This window comes from Peromyscus leucopus, chromosome 18 (genome assembly GCF_004664715.2).
Source record: "Peromyscus leucopus breed LL Stock chromosome 18, UCI_PerLeu_2.1, whole genome shotgun sequence".
Taxonomy (NCBI): Eukaryota; Metazoa; Chordata; class Mammalia; order Rodentia; family Cricetidae; genus Peromyscus; species Peromyscus leucopus.
In genome coordinates this window covers 19,617,505-19,640,690 of record NC_051078.1, presented here as the reverse complement: position 1 = coordinate 19,640,690, position 23,186 = coordinate 19,617,505, and the positions used below count along the sequence as shown (strand labels likewise).

Below are 23,186 nucleotides of genomic sequence, written 5' to 3'. Positions count from 1 at the left end.
GCCCCGCCCCGGGTTCCCGCGTCCGCGCCCGCGTCCCCGCGGGAACCGCTCCCGCGCCACCGCCTCCAGGTACCCGGAAGGGGGAGGGGGCCGAGGCGACAACAATCCGGCGGCGGGCGGGCGGGCCCGAAGCCGGGGCGGGGCGGGGGGGAAAGGCGCGGCGCCGAGCGCCAAGACAGCGAGGGGCGGGGCTCCGGGCCGGTGCCGCCGCGCCATTGGTCGGCGCCGCCCCTCCGGCCGCCGCTCATTGGCCAGTGCTCAAATTCAGTCTCAAGGCGCCAGAGGAGGTGTTTTAGCGGGGAGACGGCGATCCCGGGCTAGAGCTTCGCGAAGGCGGGGGAGGAGACGCTGTCGCCCTGCGGACCGACGGACGGACGGACGGGCGGGGCGGTCGCCGCTGGCTGGAGGAGCCCCGGGGATCTGCGAGCCTGCCCTATGCCGCCAGCCCGCCGCTGAGATCTACACGCCCTGCCCGCGCACGGGTGCGGCTGCGGGTGTCCCCCCCGGGAGACGGAAAGCCTCCATCGCACGGCGGCAGTAAGGAAGCGTGCAGCGCCCCCCGGATAAGGGAGGCGGGAATAGGGGAGAAGGGTTACCCGCCGCGGCTCCCATCCCACCGTCCCCGGGTCCGAGTGCCCTGGCGGTTATGCGGGCTACAGCCCTGGGTGAAAGAGACCGGTCCCCTCCCCAAGATTGGAGCTGGGGAGGGGTTCCATGGGAAGATTTCAACTCGGGGTGTGCTTTAGACGCCTGGGGAGAGGCTGCGTGTGCATCCCAGACGGGTTGGTCTTGAGATCGGGTTTCAGCCTACCCCCTAGCTCAAACCCACTCAAAGCTGAATTCCTCCCACTTTGCGCCAAAATTAACTGACCTGGGAGACCCTGTAACTTTCTGACATTTGCCTAACACCCTCCTTGCTCGGTAACAATCCTTGCCTGTTGGTTTTTGTAAAGAGTTAGTGGTTTGTTTGATGAGTTTTTCTTCTTCCCAGATTTTCAGTGATTCCTAAGTATATTTTAAGTGTTTGTGCATGTGAGTTTTAATGAGGATCGGAGGATGTCTGCGTTCCTGGAAGTTCCCAGGAATGCTCGAGGGAAGGGGAAGTTGATGTTCGCAAGTGGCATTTTTGTTGTTGGAGGGGGGAATCGATGTAACATCGTTTTCTGATGTAATTGTGTGTTCCAGATGGAGGTGAATTGTTTAACACTAAAAGACTTGATCAGCCCCAGGCAGGCCAGACTAGATTTTGCCGTTGAAGATGCAGAAAATGCACAAAAGGTAAGCACATATACATACCTAAATCTCTAACATATTTTACATGGTGATGCTTAGCTTTCATCTTATATACAGCAAAGTTTTGGTGACCATTATAGAAGGAGGTTTCAAAGAACCATTGTCTCAGTTCTACTCCTCGCCATTAGTGTTGGAACCAGCTCCCGAAGTCAAAGACACACCAGATGAAGCCATCAGTTTGATAATGCTTAGTGTTGTCAAGGGTAGTTTAGCTAACGCTTCGCAGAAATTAGAAATATTAGTTCCCTGGAACAGACTTTTGTAGTTACAAATACCAGATTTAATGTTAAAATGCTGAGAAATGCTGACTTCGTCCTATTGAATCCAATACAGAGGTTCTCCCAAGAGTACAATCTCTGACTAACATACAAGGCCAACGTGACTGACCCTCCCCAGCCACTCTGAATAGTTTACAGCCCTTCCGCTTCTTGTATGCTGAGCCACACTCTTCCTTTATGTTCTTCTGTGTGTTTTCAACACGTTCCCAACTAAACGGGCCATAGCAATGTCTACACTGTCACCTTGGCCTACATCAGCACAGGTGTGCAAATCAGTGGGTGTCCTGTTGAAAAGATAGCAGTGCAATCTGAGCACTGTGTAGGCAAAAGCAAATAGCTACAACAAGCCAGTTTTAGAAACCTCAAATATAAATATATAGTAGCAACTTCCTTGGGCATTGAGCCTCTTGGGATTCCAGGTGTTAGTTTCAGGTTAGTGTCAACAATGAACCTGCCTGGTGGCAAAGAACATGCTTTTATATGATATTTTTTGTTAGAGGGGGAGATACATACCAGAACATTGTTTTAAAATTACCTAAGAATATGACCTTATGAATAGATTCAAAATTTTGGTTTGGGGAGTTTTCTGTTTTCCTTTGAAATTTGGATGGTTCTGCCTAGAAAGTGTGTGTGTGTGTGTGTGTGTGTGTGTGTGTGTGTGTGTGTGTGTGTGTGTGATGTATAAAGTCTGCCAAGTCAGTACTCCATTTCTCTTTCTGGTCAATGATTTACCAATTATCTTCCCCAAAGGTTGATCATTCCCTCCCTCCCTCCCTCCCTCCCTCCCTCCCTCCGTCCCCGTTTGCCTTAATCAGTGTTGTTGAGGTTTCTCAGGGGGGTGCAGAGAAACCCAAATGACTCAATAGATTGGGACAGTGGTTAAAATATTTGAGCTAGAATGAATAAGCAGGGGGTTGGCTCAGAGAGGGGGCAAGAGATGAGAACAGAGTGGTTTTGTGGGGACATGGAGGGGGGGCGGCCCTTTGTCCTCTCCCCATGGGTAAACCCAGGGTAAAGAGGTTTCCTAAGGATGGTGGGAACATGGGGTTTATAGTCACAGAGACCCAAGTTCGATTTCCTGCTCCGACATTAACTAGCTATATAACCCCAAATAAATATATTTTTAAGGTTTTTCAGCAAATATTTGTGTTCCAAAGGCTAGAGATGGGGAGGTTAATATCCCCTAACCTTTCTTAGTCCATTGGTTACCTCTGTAAAGTGGAGCCGTGAATAACACCTCACCCATTGGGTTTTTGTGAAGTGCCTAGCTGTATACATTCTTCATGTTGTATTGAATCAAAATGACAATCTAATCATAACTTGCCCTTTGGTTACCTGAGAGGCTTTCAGAGACCCAGATGGAAAAGTAGCCAACTATATTATACTCTCAGAATAGAGGAAGAAATACATGACAGACATTGGAAAGCTTCAGGGGGAGGTAGGATTTGGGTTAAGCCTTACTGGGTAAGGAAAGTCAACCTACACTAAAAGAGTCAGTGAAAGGAACATTTCAAACAAAAGCAACAAGTTGAGCCTCTAAGAACTCCAGAGTGGCCAGAAGCCAGGGAGGCAAAGCTATTCCTTCTGAAGATACCTCTGGAGGGGAATCACTGGATCCCACGTCCTTTAGATGACCTCTTTCTTGATACACATTGGTCCAGAGCTGCATGTACTGTATGGTGCACGCATCTCCTGAGCACCTACAGAGAAACTTATTTTGAAAAAAAAAAAAAAAGAACTTTTTAACATTACCGCCCAACTTCACTGTTCTTGGTTATGGTGTAATAAACAGACTGACCAATCCTGATTGATATCAAAAGTGGGAAATGGACAGTTTGGGGCAGAGAGGTGAGTGCTTAGGATGGAACTGTTTTTTTTTTTTTTTTTTTTTTTTTTTGGTTTTTTCGAGACAGGGTTTCTCTGTGTAGCTTTGCGCCTTTCCTGGAGCTCACTTGGTAGCCCAGGCTGGCCTCGAACTCACAGAGATAGGATGGAACTGTTAAGAGGACTTGATGAAATTGCTGGTGCATGCATTGGGCTTGGAGGGAATGCACGCTACTGCTCTGGAATGTGAGAGGAGGGGAAGCCAGTAGGGAAGCAGAAGCATGCTGGACCTGATGGTGCATGCCTGTAATTCAGCACTCTAGAGGCTGAGGCAGGAGAATTGTGAGGCTAGATTAACAGGCTGATACCACCCTGAGTTTCCATGTGTGTTCTTGGGGAAGTCGCCAAGGAAGCCAGTGTGTTCAGCTTGGCATATGCTTGTGCCCTTGTGATATGCAGACAGTTAACAGCTAGCAGTGGGCAGCTGATTGGCTGGTTTTAGAATTCTTGACAGGTGATGGATGATGGCCTTGGAACCAAGCTTGGAATCGTGAGCATATAGTTCGACTTTGAAGCCGTGTATATGAGATTGGGTGAACCCGTCCAGAGAGTGAAGAGAGCTAGAGGTCTGGATATGGACTCTTGCAGTTTGTAAGAGTAGAAACGGAAACCCAATGAAGGAGACTGAGAAGGTGCAGTCAGAAGTAAAGAGATCTAAGACATAATAGTGTCTCGGAAGCTCATGTCCAGATTTTATGGCGCCAAGAATCACTGCCAACCTTACCACCTTGATGGGGGAAGCAAGATGGGCAACCAAGAGGTGACCTGAGGGAACATCATGGATTGGGACAGACTAATGGTTGGGGAACCTCCTGGAAGGTGACCAGAGGAAGGTCTCAATGTGGCTTGCTCTTTCTAGAAAGTGTATTCTGGCAGAAGGGAGAGTTGATGGCCAGGAGCCAGGGGACACTTCCTAACATGGAGTCTTTGCAGTGAGCCTTTAACAGCAGGCGGGTTTCAACAGACGGAGCTCTGTTTACGGTGTTAGAGAGAAGGCGATGTTCCGTGGAAGGCCTTGGGTGTAACGGACGGCAGGTTTGAAGAAAGCCAATGGGACAATGTGTGAGCTGTGTATGAAGAGGCGGGTAGAGACGAGATAAGTCAGACCCCATAAGGGTCTTACAAAGCTGGTGGTCATACATGTGACTTAAGATTGCATAATCAAAGCTATATAGAGACATAAGCAAGTTGAGAACCAAGGTCTTTTAGCTTCCAAGCCTTTTCTATGGCAATATATAGATAGCGTGCTCCCCCATGGCCCTAGTACTGGTCCTTATTAATTATAATGGTGAACACTTTGCAAAGCATTTCCCAGATGGCAGGGTTTTTCCTTTATTGTCTGAGCTGATAGTCAGAGCGGCACGGTGGCAGATAAACCCAGGTTCGTTCCCTCCTTTATATCTGAGGGCTGTGAGACCATTTTATGACTGGCGTTTCTCTGGATTCTCTGACCGAAGTGGTGTCCAAGATGTTGCTGATCCGATTTCCTTGCAAGCGGATCTCACGTGAGTGTGGTGTGCAGGAGACTCGTGGGTGCCTAGGACTGTAGCAGAGGAAGGAAGAGAGTGGAAGGGAGCGGAATTAGACAGAGGAAGAAACGGAACTGCCCTTGAGTCTCGATGGAATTCTGAGGTTACACAGTAAGGAATTCAAGGTGACCCTGTTGAGTCGTCCTGAGCCGGTGAGGAGACCAGAGCTTTGCCTGCTGGTGAGACTTTCACCAGTCACTGAGTTTGGTGTTGGCCTCCCAGGAAGGGGTGTGGTTTCGGGGTTCATGGTCCCTCTGGAGCCAAAGCGATCCAGCCAAGGGCGTGTACTGTTGGCATGGCTTCCAACAGCTGGAGAATGACTCATTCATTCCTGAAGAGACCTGGGTGCATCGAGTGTCTGCTGTACCAACGGGCACATTACTAGAAAGTCTCGGCGATTAGTCCGGACCCTGTGTTTTGTATATGTCTGGAAACATGGAACCAAGAGGAAGGAATAACCGGGTCTGTACCTATTCCAGTCCCTTTTGCTCTGACTCTCACACAGTCTCTAGGAGGCAGTACAGACAGGTGGCACTGTGGGTGAAGAGATCGTAGCTGACTTTCTTGCCTAACCTGGGACCTCACCGCGCAGTTTGTGCACCATTTTTAAATTTCGACGTAGAGGTGTTATCTGAGTTAGGGTTTCCGTTGCTGCGACAAAACCATAACCAAGAAGCAAGTCAGGGGAGAAAGGGTTTGCTTGGTTTGCACTTTACCATCGCTGTTCCTTATTGCAGGAAGTCAGGGCAGGAACTCAAACAGAGCAGGATCCTGGAGGCAGAAGCTGATGCAGAGGCCATGGAGGGATGCCGCTTACCGGCTTGTTTCCTCATGGCTTGTTCAGCCTGCCTTGTTATAGAACCCAGGACCAGCAGCCCAGGGATGAGACAACCCACAATGGGCTGGGCCCTCCCATGTCAATCATTAATTAAGAAAACGCCTTACAGCTAGATCTTGTGGGAGCATTTTCTCAGTTGAGGTTCCCGCCTTTCAAATGACTAACTAGTTCAAGTTGACGTGAGACCATCCAGCACAGGTGTCCTATAGTCCTAACCCAACCACATTGCCTAACTTCGCTCTCACTCTCTCAAATAAACCATACATTTTTTTAAAAAAAACGTATCTAACTGAAGAAATGATTCATTCTGAATTGCTCCCTCACCACAGAGAAACTTAAGAGACTCATTCCTGTGTGGACATGTACCCTGGGAACAGAAGGGAGAGAGAGTCTGTCTGCTCAGAAGCCTGGGACACACCTTGTGCCTTGAGGGTACCTTTTGGCAAGACATCGTGTTCATTCAACACCTGTAATGGGCAAGGCATCAAGTGAATATGACACATGAAACCGGCTTCCACAAGGGCAGGCTCATTGTAGAGACAAGACACCCATCCATCCAGGAAGCTGAAGACCTTGTAATCAAATACAGCGCAGCATGCTGTATTGTATTAGCGCTAAGAGCCAGGGCAAATGGGAGAGAATGGGAAAGGGGAAAAGATCATAGCTAAGTTATATCGGGTGTTCACCATGCACTCGTGAACTAGTCTGGACCCTTGAGGTTGGCGTTTTCATGAGCTTCGTTTTTTTTTTAGTTGAATAAACGGGAATCCAGTAAGGGGAGAAGGAGGAACTTGCCCGCTGGCCTGAGATCCTGCATGTTCAACCACTCCCTCATACTGCCTTTTCCAGTTCTACTGGGTCCCTCCCCCGGAACTTAGGAAAAGGTAGTTTCCTTTTCGCGCCCAGAACGATGCTCTCAGCTGCCTTTGACGTGCTCTGGGGCTGCTGTGTGTGACGTCAGGCCACTGACTTCACCTCTATACCCGAGGTTATATAAACTGGAGCAAACAACATTAGCACTGCCCAAGAATTAGCTTGGGGATCGAGACGAGTCCAGGAAACAGGGTGTGACAGGTATCAAGCAATCCTTTCCCTGGAGGCTTCACCTGTGACAGCATCAGGATGGCTCCCCAGCGGGGCCTTGTTAGCAGACCTGAGCAACGCTCTCCCAGGATTGTTGCTTCCTGCCGCTGAGGTGTGAGATCTCATCACCTCCACCACTCCACCACATTACAGAACAATGGAGTGTCACCGTAGCCAGCTAGCTGGCGGCTTCCGCTGACCCAGCGGACAAACGTTGGTTGGCCTGTGACCAAAAACACCCATTACTACCGGTCGTGGACCTCCTTACAGAATGGGACTGTTTTAACCACAGATCAGCCAGGACTGGAGCTTACAGTAGCTGTAGGGAGATAAATACACGTGCAGGAAAAGTGTGAGATGTCGAACCTTCCTCCTTTGCCATCCCGTGAGTCTCTGTTGACAGGAAGAGAATCCCACCAGAGGAAGAGAAAGCTCTTTCTGGTTTTCAATGGGAGAAAACTTGAACCCTTTCTAATAATTGTCTGAGGCAGGATGCATAAAGTATATGGTGTGGGAACTGGTGCCACTTCACAGACTATTTCAAGACGGCAAAAGTTGAAAAGCAAAACCTTGACCCTTAAAAACCTTTCTTAGCAATTGGATCCCTCCTTTGGGGCGTCTAAGCTACTGACCTGCTGGAGGTCTCACTTGTGGCAGAGGCGGTAGGCTGATTTAAGTAATGAACTCAAATGGTAAATCATGTGTGCTGGAATGTCAGGTGTGGCGACACACACCTTTAGTCCCAGCACTCGGGAGGCAGAGCCAGGCAGATCTCTGTGAGTTCGAAGCCAGCCTGGTCTACAGAGTGAGTTCCAGGACAGGCTCCAAAGCTACACAGAGAAACCCTGTCTCAAAAAACCATTAAAAAAAAAAAAGTTTATGAGGTAAAGGTGGCTTAGCAATGTGCAGAACTCAGGAAACACAAAACAAGCAAATAACTAGTCCCTCGCTGTGAATGGTTGGAGAACATACAGCTCTCGGGTTAGCTGACACTGGTATTTTGCTGGCTTCTGTCCCTTTAACCTGTCCCGTTGCTGGTGGCTTTTGAACACTGAACTACAAAGGGGTAGCTAGCTGTTCTTGACTGGGCTTTGAAAAACATGGCGCTGAGGAGCAAAAAATGTCTCAACTGGCCTTCCTCATTCCCAACTATTATGAGCGTCTGTTGGTGACAGATAGATTTGTGACTTCTCATTCCGACACTTCATGAAAAATTTGTGTAAAAGGAGCAGCAGATATAATGGAATGTCTCCATGGAGGCACTGTTCCATGCTCATGGAGCTCTCCAGTTTTCGTTTATCCAGTCCGGATTCTTTCCACCCTTGAACGTATGTTTGGATTTTCAAGTCCGGGTGGAACGAACTCTACTCTTAGCTGGTGCCTGCCCTTTCCTAACCTCGCTCACAGTTCTCTTTTCTTTAAATAGGAAAATATATTTGTTGATCGATCCAGGATGACCCCAAAGACTCCGATGAAAAACGAACCGATTGATCTGTCCAAGCAGAGAATCTTTACCCCAGAAAGAAGTCCCATTACTCCAGTGAAGCCGGTCGACCGGCAACAGCAGGTGGAACCATGGACGCCCACGGCCAACCTCAAGATGCTCATCAGCGCCGCCAGCCCAGACATAAGAGACCGGGAGAAGAAAAAGGAGCTGTTCAGACCCATTGAGAATAAAGAGGATGCGTTTGTGAACTCCCTGCAGGTAACTAGCCATGCTCGTAGGACTTTCTGAGACTTCAAAGATTTACCAGATTATTAAAAAGAAATAGGATGCCTGTCCAGTCAAACCCAGTGCTAATTAAACATGGCCTCATTTTGTTAACAGCTGAATTTTCACTCAGATTCTTATTTTTCATAATTAATTTCTTTCCTCCCTTAACCAGACCTCATTTTAAAAATAATGCATTAGTAATTTGATTCAATAAAGAAACTTGGTTTTTCTGTTTTTTGTTTTAAGCACTGCTGTGAATTTTTAATTTCAATAATTTTGACTGGGGAAGTTTTATTATTCTGTTTGATAGTTTGTGACTTTATCAAGTTAGGCCAATTTAATGTATTTCTTTAATTTTATCTGCTTGGGTTTTTTGTTGGGAGAATTCTTTTTTATTTTATTGTTGGTTGATTGGTTGGGTGTGGGGTTTTTGTTGGGGGAGAGTGTGTTGTGTGTGTGTGTGTGTGTGTGTGTGTGTGTGTGTGTGTACACAAGTGTATGTGTGCGTGTGCATAAGTATTTCTGCTGTTGTAGCCACTGTTCTGTTGCTGTGAAGAGACATCATGACCAAGGCAACTCTTATAGAAGAAAGCATGTAATTGGAGGCTCGCTCACAGTTTCAGAGATTCAGTCCATTATCATGATGGGGGACATGGCAGTGTACTCGACTCGGGAGAAGTAACTGAGAGCTACTGGCCTGCTGATTTGCTGGCCTAGAGGGAGACACTGGACCTGGCGTGGGCTTCTGAAGCCTCAGAACCTACCCGTAGAGACACACGTCCTCCAACAAGGCCACACCTCCTAATCCTTTTCAAACAGTGCCACTCCCTGATGACTAAGCATTCAAGTATATGAGGCTGTGTCCGTTCTTACTTCAAACCACCGCAGCTGCTAGTGATTCAACCCAGGGCTTTATACACAGTAGGCAAGCCCTCTGCCTCCAAGCCACATGCCTAGTTCCCAATCAACGTGGAAGGCTCTTAGGCTGTCTTTAAATTGCATGCCGTACAAAGATGTGGAGCTGCTCAATAAACAGCGTATTCATACTGTTTTTAAAAGACTCAACAGTCAGTCGTTTTCCCTCCCACCAACCTTTTTCTGGGACCTCCCAAGAAAGATGACTTCCAGATTAGAGTCTTCTTAACTATTTTCCCCCCTTTTTGGAGTATTTTTTTTTTAAGCTGTAAAATTTGCCGAAATATAAAAATTGGGGGGAAAAAGAGAGAAGATGTCACAGTATGGATGATCTTTTTGTATCTCTTTAATCTTTCTCTAGTGTAAGGTTAGAATCTTATTCTCCTACATTTTCTTTATTATAATTTGCTTTCTATAAGTCTTGAGTCCAACCAGGCAGTGGTGGCGCACGCCTTTAATCCCAGTACTCAGGAGGCAGAGGCAGGTGGATCTCTGTGAGCTCGAGGCCAGCCTGGGCTACAAAGCGAGTTCCAGGAAAGGCGCAAAGCTACACAGAGAAACCCTGTCTCGAAAAACCAAAAAAAAAAGTCTTCAGTCCTTTTGGGATTGTTTTTCAAATGTAAAGTGAGTTAAGAACACAGCTTTTGGTGTCTATATGTTTTGTTGTCTGCACACTTTTCAGGAGCTCTCACCTCCAGTTGGCAATGTGGTATCTGTCTTGTCAACGTTCCACGTATGTGTGCTTCTGTTTTAAGAGCCTTTGCCCATTTGCCTGCTTGAGGCCAGCAGGCAAAGTCCAACTTCACCGTATTCTTAAGATGTGTAAAACGTTCCTGACTTTTTCTTCCGTGTATGCTTCCAATTGGCTGTTTGCTTTTGCTTTTCAGACAGAGTGTCACTAGGTAGACCCGCTGGCCTGGACCTCTCTGTAGACCAGGCTGGCCTCAAACTCAAGGCGATCTGCCTGACTGCCTCCTGAGTGCTAGGGTTAAAGACGTGCGCCACCACCGCCTGGCTCTAGATTTGGGTTTTAATAGGAATCATTTGACTGTATTGATTGGAAAAATATTAACCTCTCTATGGTGCCGAGCCTCCTATCCATGAAAATGGCACGCGTCACCAATTGTAAGTGCTCTCTAAGACAGTCCTTTTCAACTTTCCTAAAGGCTGTGGCCCTCATGTTATGGTGACCCCCAACTATAAAATGATTTTTGTTATGTGGGGTGTTTACCCACCAGCCCCACAGCCTTTTCTTGAGTGCGAGCAGCAGGAAATATTAGATAGAAGGATTTAGATTGTGGAGATAAACAGAAAATACAGGATAGCCTCGAGAGGGCCTGGAACCTATTCCAACGGGCCCTGACTGTCTCTGCCCCAAGAGTATAGAGACGCCAGGGGGTGGAGCAAAAGACCTCCTCCCCCAGCACAGCCAAGTGCAGACCATCTCAGACACCTGCACTCAGGCCCGTGGTCCTGATCATCCTCTATGGGGACCTGCTGGGTAAAGCCATGAAGGACCTGAAAACAGGCTCCCACACTCCTAAAAACCTTATCATTCTCATTGCTACTATAAATATTGTCTTTTCCACTTATTTCTCTTGCTGTATAGACATATAGCTTGGGTTTAAAACATCACTTCTTGTATTCAACTGTCTTGCTAATTCCTCTTATTTTTGTAAATTTTTTTTGAGTGAACCATCATATCCTTTTCAGAACGAAAAGGTTTTGTTTGTGCTTTTCAGTCCTTGCTTCAATTTCTTCTTTCTTGTCCCAACATACAACTAGGATTTCCTGCATAACACAGAAGAGGGCCAGTGACAAGGACATCCTGGTCTTAAGGGAATACTTCCAAGGTTTCTCAGCTAGCCAGACATTAGGTTTTGTATTTTCATGAATGTGCAACATGCGATTTACCAACAGCTTTTTCTCGATCTATTGAGATAATCTTACCACCCTTCTCCTTTGGGTCTGTCTATTGAAAAGCCTTTGCTTTCCCCTGGAGACCTGTTTAAATGTGGGTAGAGACAAGAACGCTACCTGAAGTATACTCAGAACAAAAAAAGAATTTGACTCATTGGCCTTGGTGGGGTTTCACCAAGATTTGGTCCATCTTGGAATATGTGGCAGTTTAACAGGTCACTGTAGCTCATGTTCACAGTCACCCAGAATCTGGAAAAGCAGATTTTGATGCAGCGGGTCCAGGATGAGACCTGAGATGCGACTACATCTCCAGCAATTGCCCGCCGCTGCCGCTGCCGCTGCTGCTGCCAGGTCCACTCACCTATGAGGGGCAAGGGTGGAACGACCTGCCCAGGACGGACGTTACTGTTTTACGTAACCATGAGCTGTAACCATGAGCCTGGTGTTGTGAGCCAAAAAACAGCTTAGTCCAGAGAAGATAATAGGGAAAGCGATAAGAAAATAGGACTAGAAGTTGTTTGCTCTGGCATCTTGGATGGTGTGGATTGGGACCACTTTGCCAACAGCTTCCTAACATCCGAAACTAAGGTGGTAACCATGGCATCTCCCCCCCTCCCTTCTGTCGGCCCCTCTGTAGCTCGATGTCGTTGGTGATGGTACTGTGGACGACTACGAAAAGCAAAGGCCAAGCAGAAAGCAGAAGAGCTTAGGACTGCTGTGCCAGAAGTTTCTAGCTCGCTATCCAAGTTACCCGCTGTCGACTGAGAAAACCACCATCTCCCTAGATGAAGTCGCTGTCAGCCTCGGTATGTGTCGTCCGATTAACCGGAGACCTGCCGTCTGTGACGGTGGGACGCGGGGTCACCTTGGGTGGGCCAGAGGCATCTGGTAAATGTCCTTTATTAACAGAGGACGAGGGCAGGGCAGCGGGCAGAGCTGCCTCCATCACCACCAAATCTCCCTTCCTTGTGTACAGAGTTCAAGGAAGCCTAGACCCACAGGGTCAGACAGGAACTCCGGGGGTTTCAATCCTAAAATTGGGTGGGGCTGTAGCTCAGGGTAGAGAATTTGTTTCGAATGTATAAAGTGGGTTTAACCTCGAATACCATACATAACACCATACCCAAAGAAAATGTGTTTAATTGCAAAAGGTAATAAGTTTATACTTACATTACAGATTAATCTCATTTTAAATTCATATTTGGAATCTAAAAATCTAAGCTGGGTCTGATGGCGCGCATACCTATAATCCCATTACTTGTGACATGTGAGTGGGAGGACTGTAAATTTGGGGCCAGCCTAGGGTACACAGTGAGACCCTGTCTCATAAAGAAAATTGCAGCTATCTTGCTCCTTATTTTTAATAATGCTTCAAAGAGTTTGGAGCTAGTGTTCTTTCCTGTGTAAAGCAAAAAAAAAAAAAAAAAAAATGGAGAGCAAGAGCGCCACCGTCTTCGCAGCAAGCCCTGTCAGAACAGAAAATGCACATCTGGACAGAACTCACAAAGCTTAGCTCCCTAACAAAGAAGAATGCGTGTGTTCACGTGGCAGGAGCGTGTATAATGTATGATACCCGCACAGCTGCAAATTCGCCTACAGTTGCTTTGGATGAGAGACCCCTAGTGGTCAGGGGCTGTATTTCAGGATAATTCAATGGTTGACAGTCCTTTTAAATAGAAATCCACGCTAATCTGGAGGTATACAGGGGTAGGTATCCACTTATATAAATAAAGGGATAAGCTAAATGAATGTTAATAGTTTGTGTTTCATAGCTGTCTGTCTTCCATAACCCAGAGAAACATGCCAGAGGAGTGGGCCGTCAGTCTGAGTTACTTGAGCTGATAGCTGAAAAACGTTCTGGCTGTTGGAAACTGAGGCAGTGGGTTCTGATGGACAGAATATGGGCTAGGCTTTGGGTCAGACAGGGCCCAGCTCTGAACTTCCCCAGCTTGTAAGGACTTTGAGAAGTTATGAACCTTTCTTGTCTGTAACATAAACGGCAGAGACAACACAGAGTTGAGCTAATGCCACTAATGTGCTTAACTTGGTCCTGGCAAGGATCATGAAAAACAGTCCTGCAGAAAATGAGGGTTAACTACCAGATCATCCAGTGTCCTCATTAGGGTCCATGAAGTTTTCCCCCCGACCCCCACGCCCCTGCCATCTATTCAGCTTCCATGTGGAGGTTCAGAACTGGTCTTAGAGCAGAATACAAAGATGCAATGTTTGGGGGGAACTTACAATCCCAGGGAGGACGAAGGAGGGGACGACCACAAATCACGCCACGTTATAGCTTCCTGGAGCCGAACTCCAGAGATTTTCACCCACAGCAGCCTCCCAATGCCCCATGACGACAGAGACCTGCTAAGTAAAATGTGTTACCATCTCTTCTCATGCGAGGTTGACAGTTAGTGTCTCCCTAGAAGCTGTTTTCCTCGGTGATCATCTCCTGGCCTTGAATCCGAACCCCTTGCTCCCTAATTAAAAGACCGCCATTTATGCAAAGATGTGCAGAGTTTCAAAGTGTTGTTTCCAGAGTCTGCGTGATGCAGATTTGACTCTGGTGTTAATGAGTAAGCATTTAAAGACTTGGGAGTAACTTCAGTAAATAGAAAACAGAACCGCCTTTGATTCTTTTCTTTTCCCCCTTTGGTTTTTTTTCGAGACAGGGTTTCTCTTTGTAGCGCTGGTGCCTTTTCTGGATCTCTCTCTGTAGACCAGGATGGCCTCGAACTCACAGAGTTCTGCCTGGCTATGCCTCCCAAGTGCTGGGATTAAAGGCGTGCGCCACCACCACCCGGCGCAGCATTTGATTCTTATTCTGAGCTGTGTATGGTTCTCACTCAGTTCCTAGGGAAGGAGACTTAAGAAAAAAAATAGTAATCATTAAGTCCTTGTGTGGACAACTAGGACCATGAGGAGAATTAGTAAGACCACCACTTCCATACAAAAACAAAAGAAGGCAGGATGCCCTGGAAAACCTTCCCCTCAGCAAGCCCCAGAGGAGCCTAGAGGTCTTGAGACCTGTGAATGGGACTTTAGGAGCCCCGCCCCCTAAACAGCAAAACTTGGGCATGATTGAAATGATGAGTGGTTAAGCCGGCCAGGGGCCGCCACATTTTGGTGTTTACCAGAACAACCTATCAAGTGCTCATTGGCACATCCTGTCTTCCCCTTCAGCGCAGTCCGGATCTCCGATCCTTTTCCCTCGCGACGCCTGGCCACTAGGTGGAGACGCGACAACTTACAATAACACAGCGGGCTGGCATATGGCCGGCCCCGGGGTGCCTCAGTTGAGTTCCCATGACATTTCTAACGGGAAGGTTTATGAGATGGTGCGGGGCGTGTTAATATGTGGAAACAGGCTGGAGTAAAGAACCAGACGGCTCGAGATGAGAGGCCCCTGCCAGGGCCTTCGAGCAGGCAGCTGGCACCAAACCTGGTTTGGCGTGGGGTGGGGGACAAGCCAGACAGGGTCGTTCGTGAGTGGAAATGTTCTGATGGACCGTGAAATGCCGCTTCGTGTGTGTGTGTGTGTGTGTGTGTGTGTGTGTGTGTGTGTGTGTGTGTGTGTGTGTGTTGAAGCTCCTCCTCGGTCCAGAGTTGCCTCTGTTAGTTGACTTCTCTCTTCTATCACTGAAGAGCCCAACGATACCTTCTCCACTGAGTCTCCTTCTGGAACAGTGAGACAAATGGAGCGTCTCTAGCCGGTTGGGTTTCTGTAAAGTGCCCGGAGGCTTTAGTGTGGATACATAAATGAGAGCAGAGGACACGGCCTGGGGCCTGCTACACAACGGAATGAGTCATGGGCCGGAGATGTTTGAAATCTGCCTCCACTGTGACTTGTTAGTGGGGGGGGGGTCTAGGTAGCTCCAAATCATGCACATATTTAGACAAAATGAATAGCTGCCGAGGACCCTGTTAATGCTCAAACTTAATTATTTTATAAGGTAAGTACTGTACTGTGAAGAGGTTAAGTAACTTCCTAGCGTGAACCGCTTGTAAGGGAGAGATTGAGGATTCGTGTCCCAGGCAGTCTGATTCTAGAGCCTTCCACGCTCAACCAGCAAAAGCCTGCTTGGGGGAGGCAGCGAAGGGTGTGAGTTTCATGGTGGGCCTCTGCGCTCTGTGCTTGCTGTTGGCCAGCTTGTTCCAAGGAGAGTTCCTACAAGCCATGGCAGAGAGAGGCCTTGTGTTCCTCCAGCGGACACGAGAAGGGAACCCAAGCCCTTGGAATCTGCAGTTGCCAGTTCAAAACGGGAGACAAGGTTATTGGTGAAATTATTAAGGCCACTCCACGTAGTTAAAAGGGAGATTGATTTATTGGCGTAACTTACAAATGAAGGGATAGGTGGGTCGCAGGGTCTGGGGAAGACGTAGTGCAGTCCCGCTGTGTTCTCTGGAGAACTCGGCTCGGTCTACCTCTAGCGTCCAGGGTCCAGGAACCAAGACAGCTGGCCCATCCGGATCTCGGGTCTTCAGGGTCCTCTCTTGGCCCCGCAAGGCATGACAGTTACTGAAGCCTCAATGGGGGTTGGAACTTCCAGAACAAAGCTGGAATGGCTACCCACTACACAAGAAACACCATCCATTTTCCTTACCATACTGTTCAGGGTTAGTCTATTAACTACCTGTTACATCATTCAAACTCCCGCCAAAGGACAGTACTGCCCAGTGATGAGGTGACAGTCTGTTCTATGGTCCTGTGATGGCTAATCTTGACTGTCAAATGTGGTGGCAGGATTTAGGCTCTTCACAGGGACACACCTCTGGGTGAGCCCTACCAGGGTGTCTCTCCAGAAAGATCTGACTGAGCAGGGAAGACCCACCCAGAATGTGGCAGCACAGTCCCATGTGGCGACGGTCCCCAGCTGACTAAAATGAGAAGGACAGGCCCAACGCCAGCTCCGTCTCTTTCCGCTTCCTGACCGTAGGTGCGGTCGCTGCCTACCGTCCGCCGCTGCGACTTCTTCACCATGATGGACTGTCCCCGTTCCTTATGTAGCCTTTATCAGATATTGTCACAGCAATGAGACAAAGAACTAATGCAGGGTCACCAATTAGGAACAGGTCACTAGCACCAGCCACTCTGTCTGATAGGGCATGCTGTTGGTATACCACCATAATGTGCATGTGGTTTGCTTAACGGTCTGAAAAACGTGAGTGCTGCTGTCCTTGCCACAAAGGTCTGGCCATCTCAAGGGGACGTCACCCTAGATGTATCTGAAGGTGGATCCCAGGAAGAAATCAGGGGGTCTGTTCGTGTCTTCCTCGGATGGCCTTTAGTGATGATCCACAGTTGCTGGGCATTCACTTGGACCTCAGTCAAATAATTTACAGAAACAGCCCAGGCCCGTCAGGCGTGGAGAAATCAGAAATGTCCGTTTGCGTGACGCCTTTTGCCTTCTCCTTGGCACACAGGTGTGGAAAGGAGACGCATCTACGACATCGTGAACGTGCTGGAGTCGCTGCATCTGGTCAGCCGGGTGGCTAAGAATCAGTACGGCTGGCACGGTCGGCACAGCCTGCCTAAGACCCTGAGGGCACTCCAGAGGCTGGGGGAGGAGCAGAAGTACGAAGAGCAAATGGCCTGCCTCCAGCAGAAGGAGCTGGACCTGGTGGACTATCGCTTCGGAGAACGCAGGAAAGACGGCTCCCCGGACCCCCAAGATCAACACCTGCTCGACTTCTCTGAATCCGACTACCCTTCCTGTGAGTCCGCTGTAAACTTGCCAAGAGTGACGAAGGGAGTGACGGTCTCTTAAAAAACCGATCACTAAGATGGGAAGTGCCAGTTTGAGAGCCCTGGGGGGAGATGCTGCTCACTCAGTCTACGGAAGGAGGAGGGCGGGCGGAGGGCTCCCAGCTCAGCTGCCCACTCCCACCTTACTCGTGGCAGTAGTCCTTCCGGTCAGGACGTGTGAGACCTAGAGACTGACAGCCACGTCCCGTTTGCCTTTGAGACTTCACTTGATCTTCTCAAAGCGTTTTATTCAATTTCTTCCTAGAGTGAACTGCTGAGAAAAAACAGCCCCAGTAGCTGAGTCTGTTAAGAAAGCTAGACAGCCCCGACCTCCCCTTGGTGCCGTTTAAGTTTGTTTATTTTTAATTTTATGTCTTCCTTGTTCTTCCTGTACCCCAACTTCTATGTCTCTTCTCGCTGTAAACATCGATACCCATCAGTCCCACCCACGTGTGTCGTCCCGTCCCGTCCCGTCCCGTCCATCCGTCCGTCTGTCCGTCTGTCGTCCCTCCCTCCCCCATTGTGAGGATGTCACACACAGGCATCACTGATGCCTTGCTCTATTGGACCCTGAAGGAAGGGTAGGTGGTGTCCCTTAGATCCACAGCTTCAAGCCTTTTAGCTCCGCCCCCTGAGGAAGTACTTGTAGAACCAGAGGAGACGATCATCTATCAGGATTCTCTACCTGCCATCCACAGGACCCCAGGGATAATCAGTGTCCTGTTTGTGTAAAGGCAGGCACCAGCTCTGTTAGGGTACCCTCTAGACATTGTGAGAACAGAGAAAAATGGGCTTCTTGGGCTGGGAAGATAGATAGCTGAGGACCTGAATTCAGATCCCCAGTACCCAAGTCAAGTCAGGCACGGTGGCATGTGCCTATGACTTCAGCACTGGGGAGAGGGAGGTAACAGGATCCAGACAGAGGTAACTGGCCAGTCAGACTAGCTGAATCGCTGAGCTCCACGTTCTGTTGGAGACCCTGGAAAAGCACTTGAAGAAGCATAACACGTCCACCTCTGGGCTCCACACGCATCTGCAGATACCCACCCCACAAGAGCATGTACACCCATACACATGGACGTGGACAACTCCTAAATGGAGTTCTTGCTTTTAAGAGAACCAAAAACAACTCCTGATCCCTACCCCGCTCCTTTTATCTGTCTGCATTAATCTTTTCAAAGAGTCGCTTAAGGAAAACTGCCATATGGCTTCTATTATGGGATGTAAGTATGAAGTGTTAGGAGCAGTTGAAAAATCACAGTCGTTTTACAAGACGCAGGAAAATCCTTCCGATTTCTTTACGGGCTTGTTTTTGTGATGTGTTTCCAGTAGGCTTCTGCCTATGACCAGATGATCCTTCCATGCACTGGTAGTGTGAGGTAACTCTGGAAAACGGGTAGCGAAATCTTTCTTGCGGTAAATCCGCATTTTGATGATTTTTATTTTCTTTCCCTTTTTAGCATCTGCAAACAGTCGGAAAGATAAGTCTCTAAGAATTATGAGCCAGAAGTTTGTCATGCTCTTCCTCGTCTCCAAAACCAAGATTGTTACCCTGGACGTGGCTGCCAAAATCCTCATAGAAGAAAGCCAAGACACCCCAGACCACAGTAAATTCAAAAGTAAGAGTTTTCACCTAACCCATGTGTCAGCACAGAAGGGGAAGCTTGCTGACACCGCTTCCTGCCTCGGAAATAAATATATCCAAGAGAGGGTTTTTACTGATGGTGGTAGTTTTGGAGAAATGTATTCCTTGTGCTCATAAAAGTCCTCCGTGCTATAAGCAGTCAGTCAGCTACTAGAACCCCCACCAAATCCACATCAGAAGCCTTTTCCTCCCCTGTCACAGTAGACAGGGCGAGGCAGAATGCTCCCCGAGAGCCCAGGCCCGGGAGGGTGCGATCGGTTTGCATTTCTCTTTGGTGATGCTACATCCGAGACAGAATGCCTGAGTCTTCTCTCCCCTTCTCTCCCCATCCCCTGCCCCTGCCTACTTCCCTGAAGGGTGGAGATGAAAGTTGTCTACAGGTAAGAACCCGAGGAATGGCCAGGGTTGGGGTCGGGGTGGTGGGGGCAGGGCTGCTTGGAAGGGAGAGAGTCTCTGGGTGCCACACCCTGGCACCTTCCTATTCCTCTGAGCTTAGCTGCAGGATCTGTGCCCTTGTAAGGAGCCACAAGCTCATCATTCTCGAATTGCATTTTGTTTTTGGGGGGGGTTTTGCTGGAGTAATAGCCACGCTCTGTGTGAAATGGTTAAGATAAGTTCCATCCCTGCCAGTGGCCCTGACATCAAGTGGACGTCTGACCCCTTTCTTCAGTCCTTGTATTAAAAAAAAGCAGGCAGGCCATCTTGTCCTGCTTTTTAACACGCCATCTGAGTTCCCCTCCCTTTCATACATGCATTTTTCCAAGGTTTCTCCAAAGTGCGTTCCGATGCACGCCACACCCGTCACAAGGCGTCTCTGCCTTGTCCAGGGTTCCGGGTGAGCGGCTGCTCTTTTTCAAAACTGTACCTCGTGACCTCGAATCTTCAGCGTCCTGTGGACCAGGAGTGTGGCATCATGGGGACCCTAGGGGGTCCCTGTCATTTTCACAGGCCAGCTGCCTGTGAGGCAGGCGCCACCACCCCTTGCCGGGAGACACGCAGGGCCAGGGCCAGCTTTCGTTGGCCACATACCAGGGTTATATTCACTAAGCCTTTCATCACAGCCTGTCCCCCGTCCCCCCGTCCATTGTGTCCCCCCCCCCGGTATTTTTGCCATCATGGAGCTCGCTGCCCATCAGCAGAGAAAGTTGTGGGAGGGGAAGGACACATTGCCTTCCCCTAACACTCGTGCGTCTGCAGATGCTTCGGGTACACAGATCTCCGGCGATACCGCGACAGGGCCATCAGCCTCACACCACCTGTCCTCTGCAGGTTTCTGTGGTAGCCAAGGGATGTACCCTGTCCTATAAACTAAAATGCAATGGCATGACACGCGGCATGACCACGGCTGTGTTTTATATCCTCAGCGAAGGTACGGCGCCTCTACGACATAGCCAACGTTCTGACCAGCTTGGCTCTGATAAAGAAAGTGCACGTCACGGAAGAGCGAGGCCGGAAACCAGCCTTCAAGTGGATCGGGCCCGTGGACTTCAGCGCCATCGGTAAGGAGAGAACGGTTTTGCCGGGGGCCCTGCTGTAGAATGCTCTAATTATGCATCCAGCCAGCAAAATTGACCTTTTCCCATTCTCTTGGAACAATGATGACTAGCCAGAAAACGGAGGTGCTGGTCGCCTCACACGCACATCGGGAAGGAAAATTCTAGAAGACCGTGGGTTTACATAACTGTTGGAGTAGACTTATTCGTGAGTTTATATTTTATTCTGGAACTTTTTTCTGAAAAGTTTAGGACTAAAAATTTAAAGTGGCGCTTCTGAACTTGCGTTGTTTCCACATCAGCAAAATAAACCACTGTTTTTCAGGGAAATCCCACATAACATTTAAAAAGTACAATCAGGTACTCACAAAGCTGGCGTGACATGAGGCGGCTTCTAAATCTCGTGGGGACATATCGAATACCTTGTATGTCATTTAGATAAAAGGTTAAACATACCTTGCTTTTGCTGAACCATAATCAAAGGTGTCACCTTGCGCTTATTTCACAGTTAACACACAGAAGACCGAGTCTTCTGGGCAAGGGACTTCACATGCAGCCGAGCTGCCTGAGCACCAGCCATTAAAATAATTTTTAAATTACCCTTCGGTGTTGGGGTAGTGGCACAAAGTATAAAAGATACGGCTCTCTGCCTCCCTGGTAACATACTAGGATCTAGATTAAAAAAAAAACCCTTAAAATCAAATGTAACTACTTCAACCCAGCAAGTGTTTACTGAGTGTAGACTGCAGGCCATTTACTGTACTTTATGCCAGGAGAGATTTAAGCTGGGGTGGGGGGGCATTCCCTGCCTACGTGAAATAAAAGGCTTCATGGGTTTTAGGGTTTTTTATTTTTTTTTTTTTTGCTTCTATATTTTTGGTTTCTCTTCACCTGTGAAGGCTTCTCCTTGTCAGCATTAAAAATAGTCAGTCGTGCCTTGCTTAGTGATCGGCATGCATTCTGAGATATAGGCCATTAAGATTTAGTTCATCGTTATGGGACTGTGACAGAGTCTTCCTGCACAAAGACAATCAGAAGGTCACTCGCTAACAGAATTGTATGGCAGCAGTGCTACATAATTGCTGTACCTGACCCAAGCATCCTTCTGTGACATATGAATATGCTGTCTCGGGCTTCGATATCTGGTTCAAGTACCAACCCCACGATGCTTTTCCCTGGTCCTTTAAAGAGTGTCTCCGCTGGGCAGCTGCAATTTGGAAAATGGCGTCATGGGATGATAACCCTTGCCCTACACATCCAAGGGGTGTCTCCGCTGGGCAGCTGCAATTTGGAAAATGGTATCATGGGATAGCCCTGGCCCTACACATCCAAGGGCGGATCTGTCTTTTGTGTCACTCACTGTCATTGGCTAATGACCTGTCAGTGGTGTAAAATTAGCACTGGTTTGGAAGTTAGAAAGTAATCAAGTTCTAGACGAGGGTGGTACTGCCTCTGTAGGAATTCACATGATACAAGTTAAGACCTGGTGGATTCCGTGTCGGAACATTTGAAGAATAGCGCATTTAGGAATAAATCTAGCCCATGTCGGGGAGATTAGCCATCCTGGTTGAAGTGGAGAGCGTAGGGTAGAAAATGAGGTAAAAAATAATAAGCTGGGAACACACTTTTGGACGACCTCTAAAGTTGAGCCAAGAAATTCAGACTGGCTGTAACAGGTGAGCAGGAGCCTCTAAACAGAGAGATTACAGGAGAAGAGGGACTCCGGGGTGGCCAGGCCATTGAACGTATCCATCAGCAGAGACACGGGCTTCTGTGGAGAAGCCACGGAGTTCAGCTGTGAGACCACAGCTGCTAGAACTCTGTTCCGGTGCAGGAAGGATGACTTGGAGTCAGGGCAGGAATTGCAAATTCAATGTTCAGCAACCTATATTATTTCTTCCATATTCTCCGGGTCCGTTACTGATATTGTCACCAATCCCGGGTCCGTATTTAGAACATCTTTGATTTGCTCTTGGCCCCTTAAGGGTCTCACATTTCAGCTTCTTAACTGTCTCCCTCTCCTTTCTCGCCGGCACAGCGGTTGATTATGTGCGAGCGTTTTCTTTTTAATTTTATTGGCGTATCACTGGGATGCAATAAATAGCGCAGTTGCAACTTGGTGAGTTTTATATACGTAACCTGGGTTGAATAATCACTGTAGTGAGGATAACTTCTTCCTAAGTGTCCTGTCCTTCCTTTCCTCCCTGCTGGCTCATCCATCCCTAGATGACTGTCGCTCAGCGTCTGCCAGTCTAGATCTGTGTGTGTAATTCCAGAACTAGAAGTGAATTATATAAGGTTGACCTTCATTATTCACAGATCCCACATTTGTGAATCTGAGCGCCCATTAGAAATTGTTTATTTATGACTCTAAAATGATTACTCACGGTATTTTTAGTCATTTGCATATATACAAAACAGCGACAACAGAAAGGAGAAAAATTGTGTCTCCCCGGCGGACGCGTTCCTAGATGTGGCTTCTGGTCTCAGTTCCACCATCTGGGGTGTCGTGTGTTTAGACGTCTCTGCTTTTTGTTAGTGATTCTGCGACTTAAAATGGCTCCCTAGAGCGACGTCCGCATGATGGCTGGCTGTAGACACCTACTGTGCTTCTTCCCTCAACAAAGAATCAAAAGGAGGAAAAGCAGAGACAGCCACCTCCCTGGAGTGTGGTGGGGTCAGCAGTGTAGCAGGGCACAGGATTGAAATGCACAGCATGTGCGGCCAGTCTCCAAATCAACCCTAAATCAAGGGAGCGTGACCAGGAGGACCCAGCCGTCCCCACTCATGCCACAGGCACCTGAAACGTGTTGGGTAGAAAAGGCAGCAGCCCTCCCAGATCCTCGGAAAG

General features: G+C 48.3%; 1 protein-coding gene across 1 annotated transcript in view; it reads left to right on the top strand.

Moving 5' to 3' along the window:
• Window positions 1–311: 311 nt before the first annotated feature.
• The window catches only part of E2f7 (E2F transcription factor 7), a 40,227-nt gene continuing 17,352 nt past the window's right edge, over window positions 312–23,186 (top strand). Inside the window, exons 1-7 of the mRNA XM_028873040.2 lie at window positions 312–537; window positions 1,186–1,278; window positions 8,332–8,610; window positions 12,092–12,260; window positions 16,876–17,166; window positions 18,658–18,816; window positions 20,207–20,341. Coding sequence (XP_028728873.1) covers window positions 1,186–1,278; window positions 8,332–8,610; window positions 12,092–12,260; window positions 16,876–17,166; window positions 18,658–18,816; window positions 20,207–20,341 — 1,126 coding nt within the window. The 5' untranslated portion in view covers window positions 312–537. The remainder of the gene's footprint in view (window positions 538–1,185; window positions 1,279–8,331; window positions 8,611–12,091; window positions 12,261–16,875; window positions 17,167–18,657; window positions 18,817–20,206; window positions 20,342–23,186) is intronic.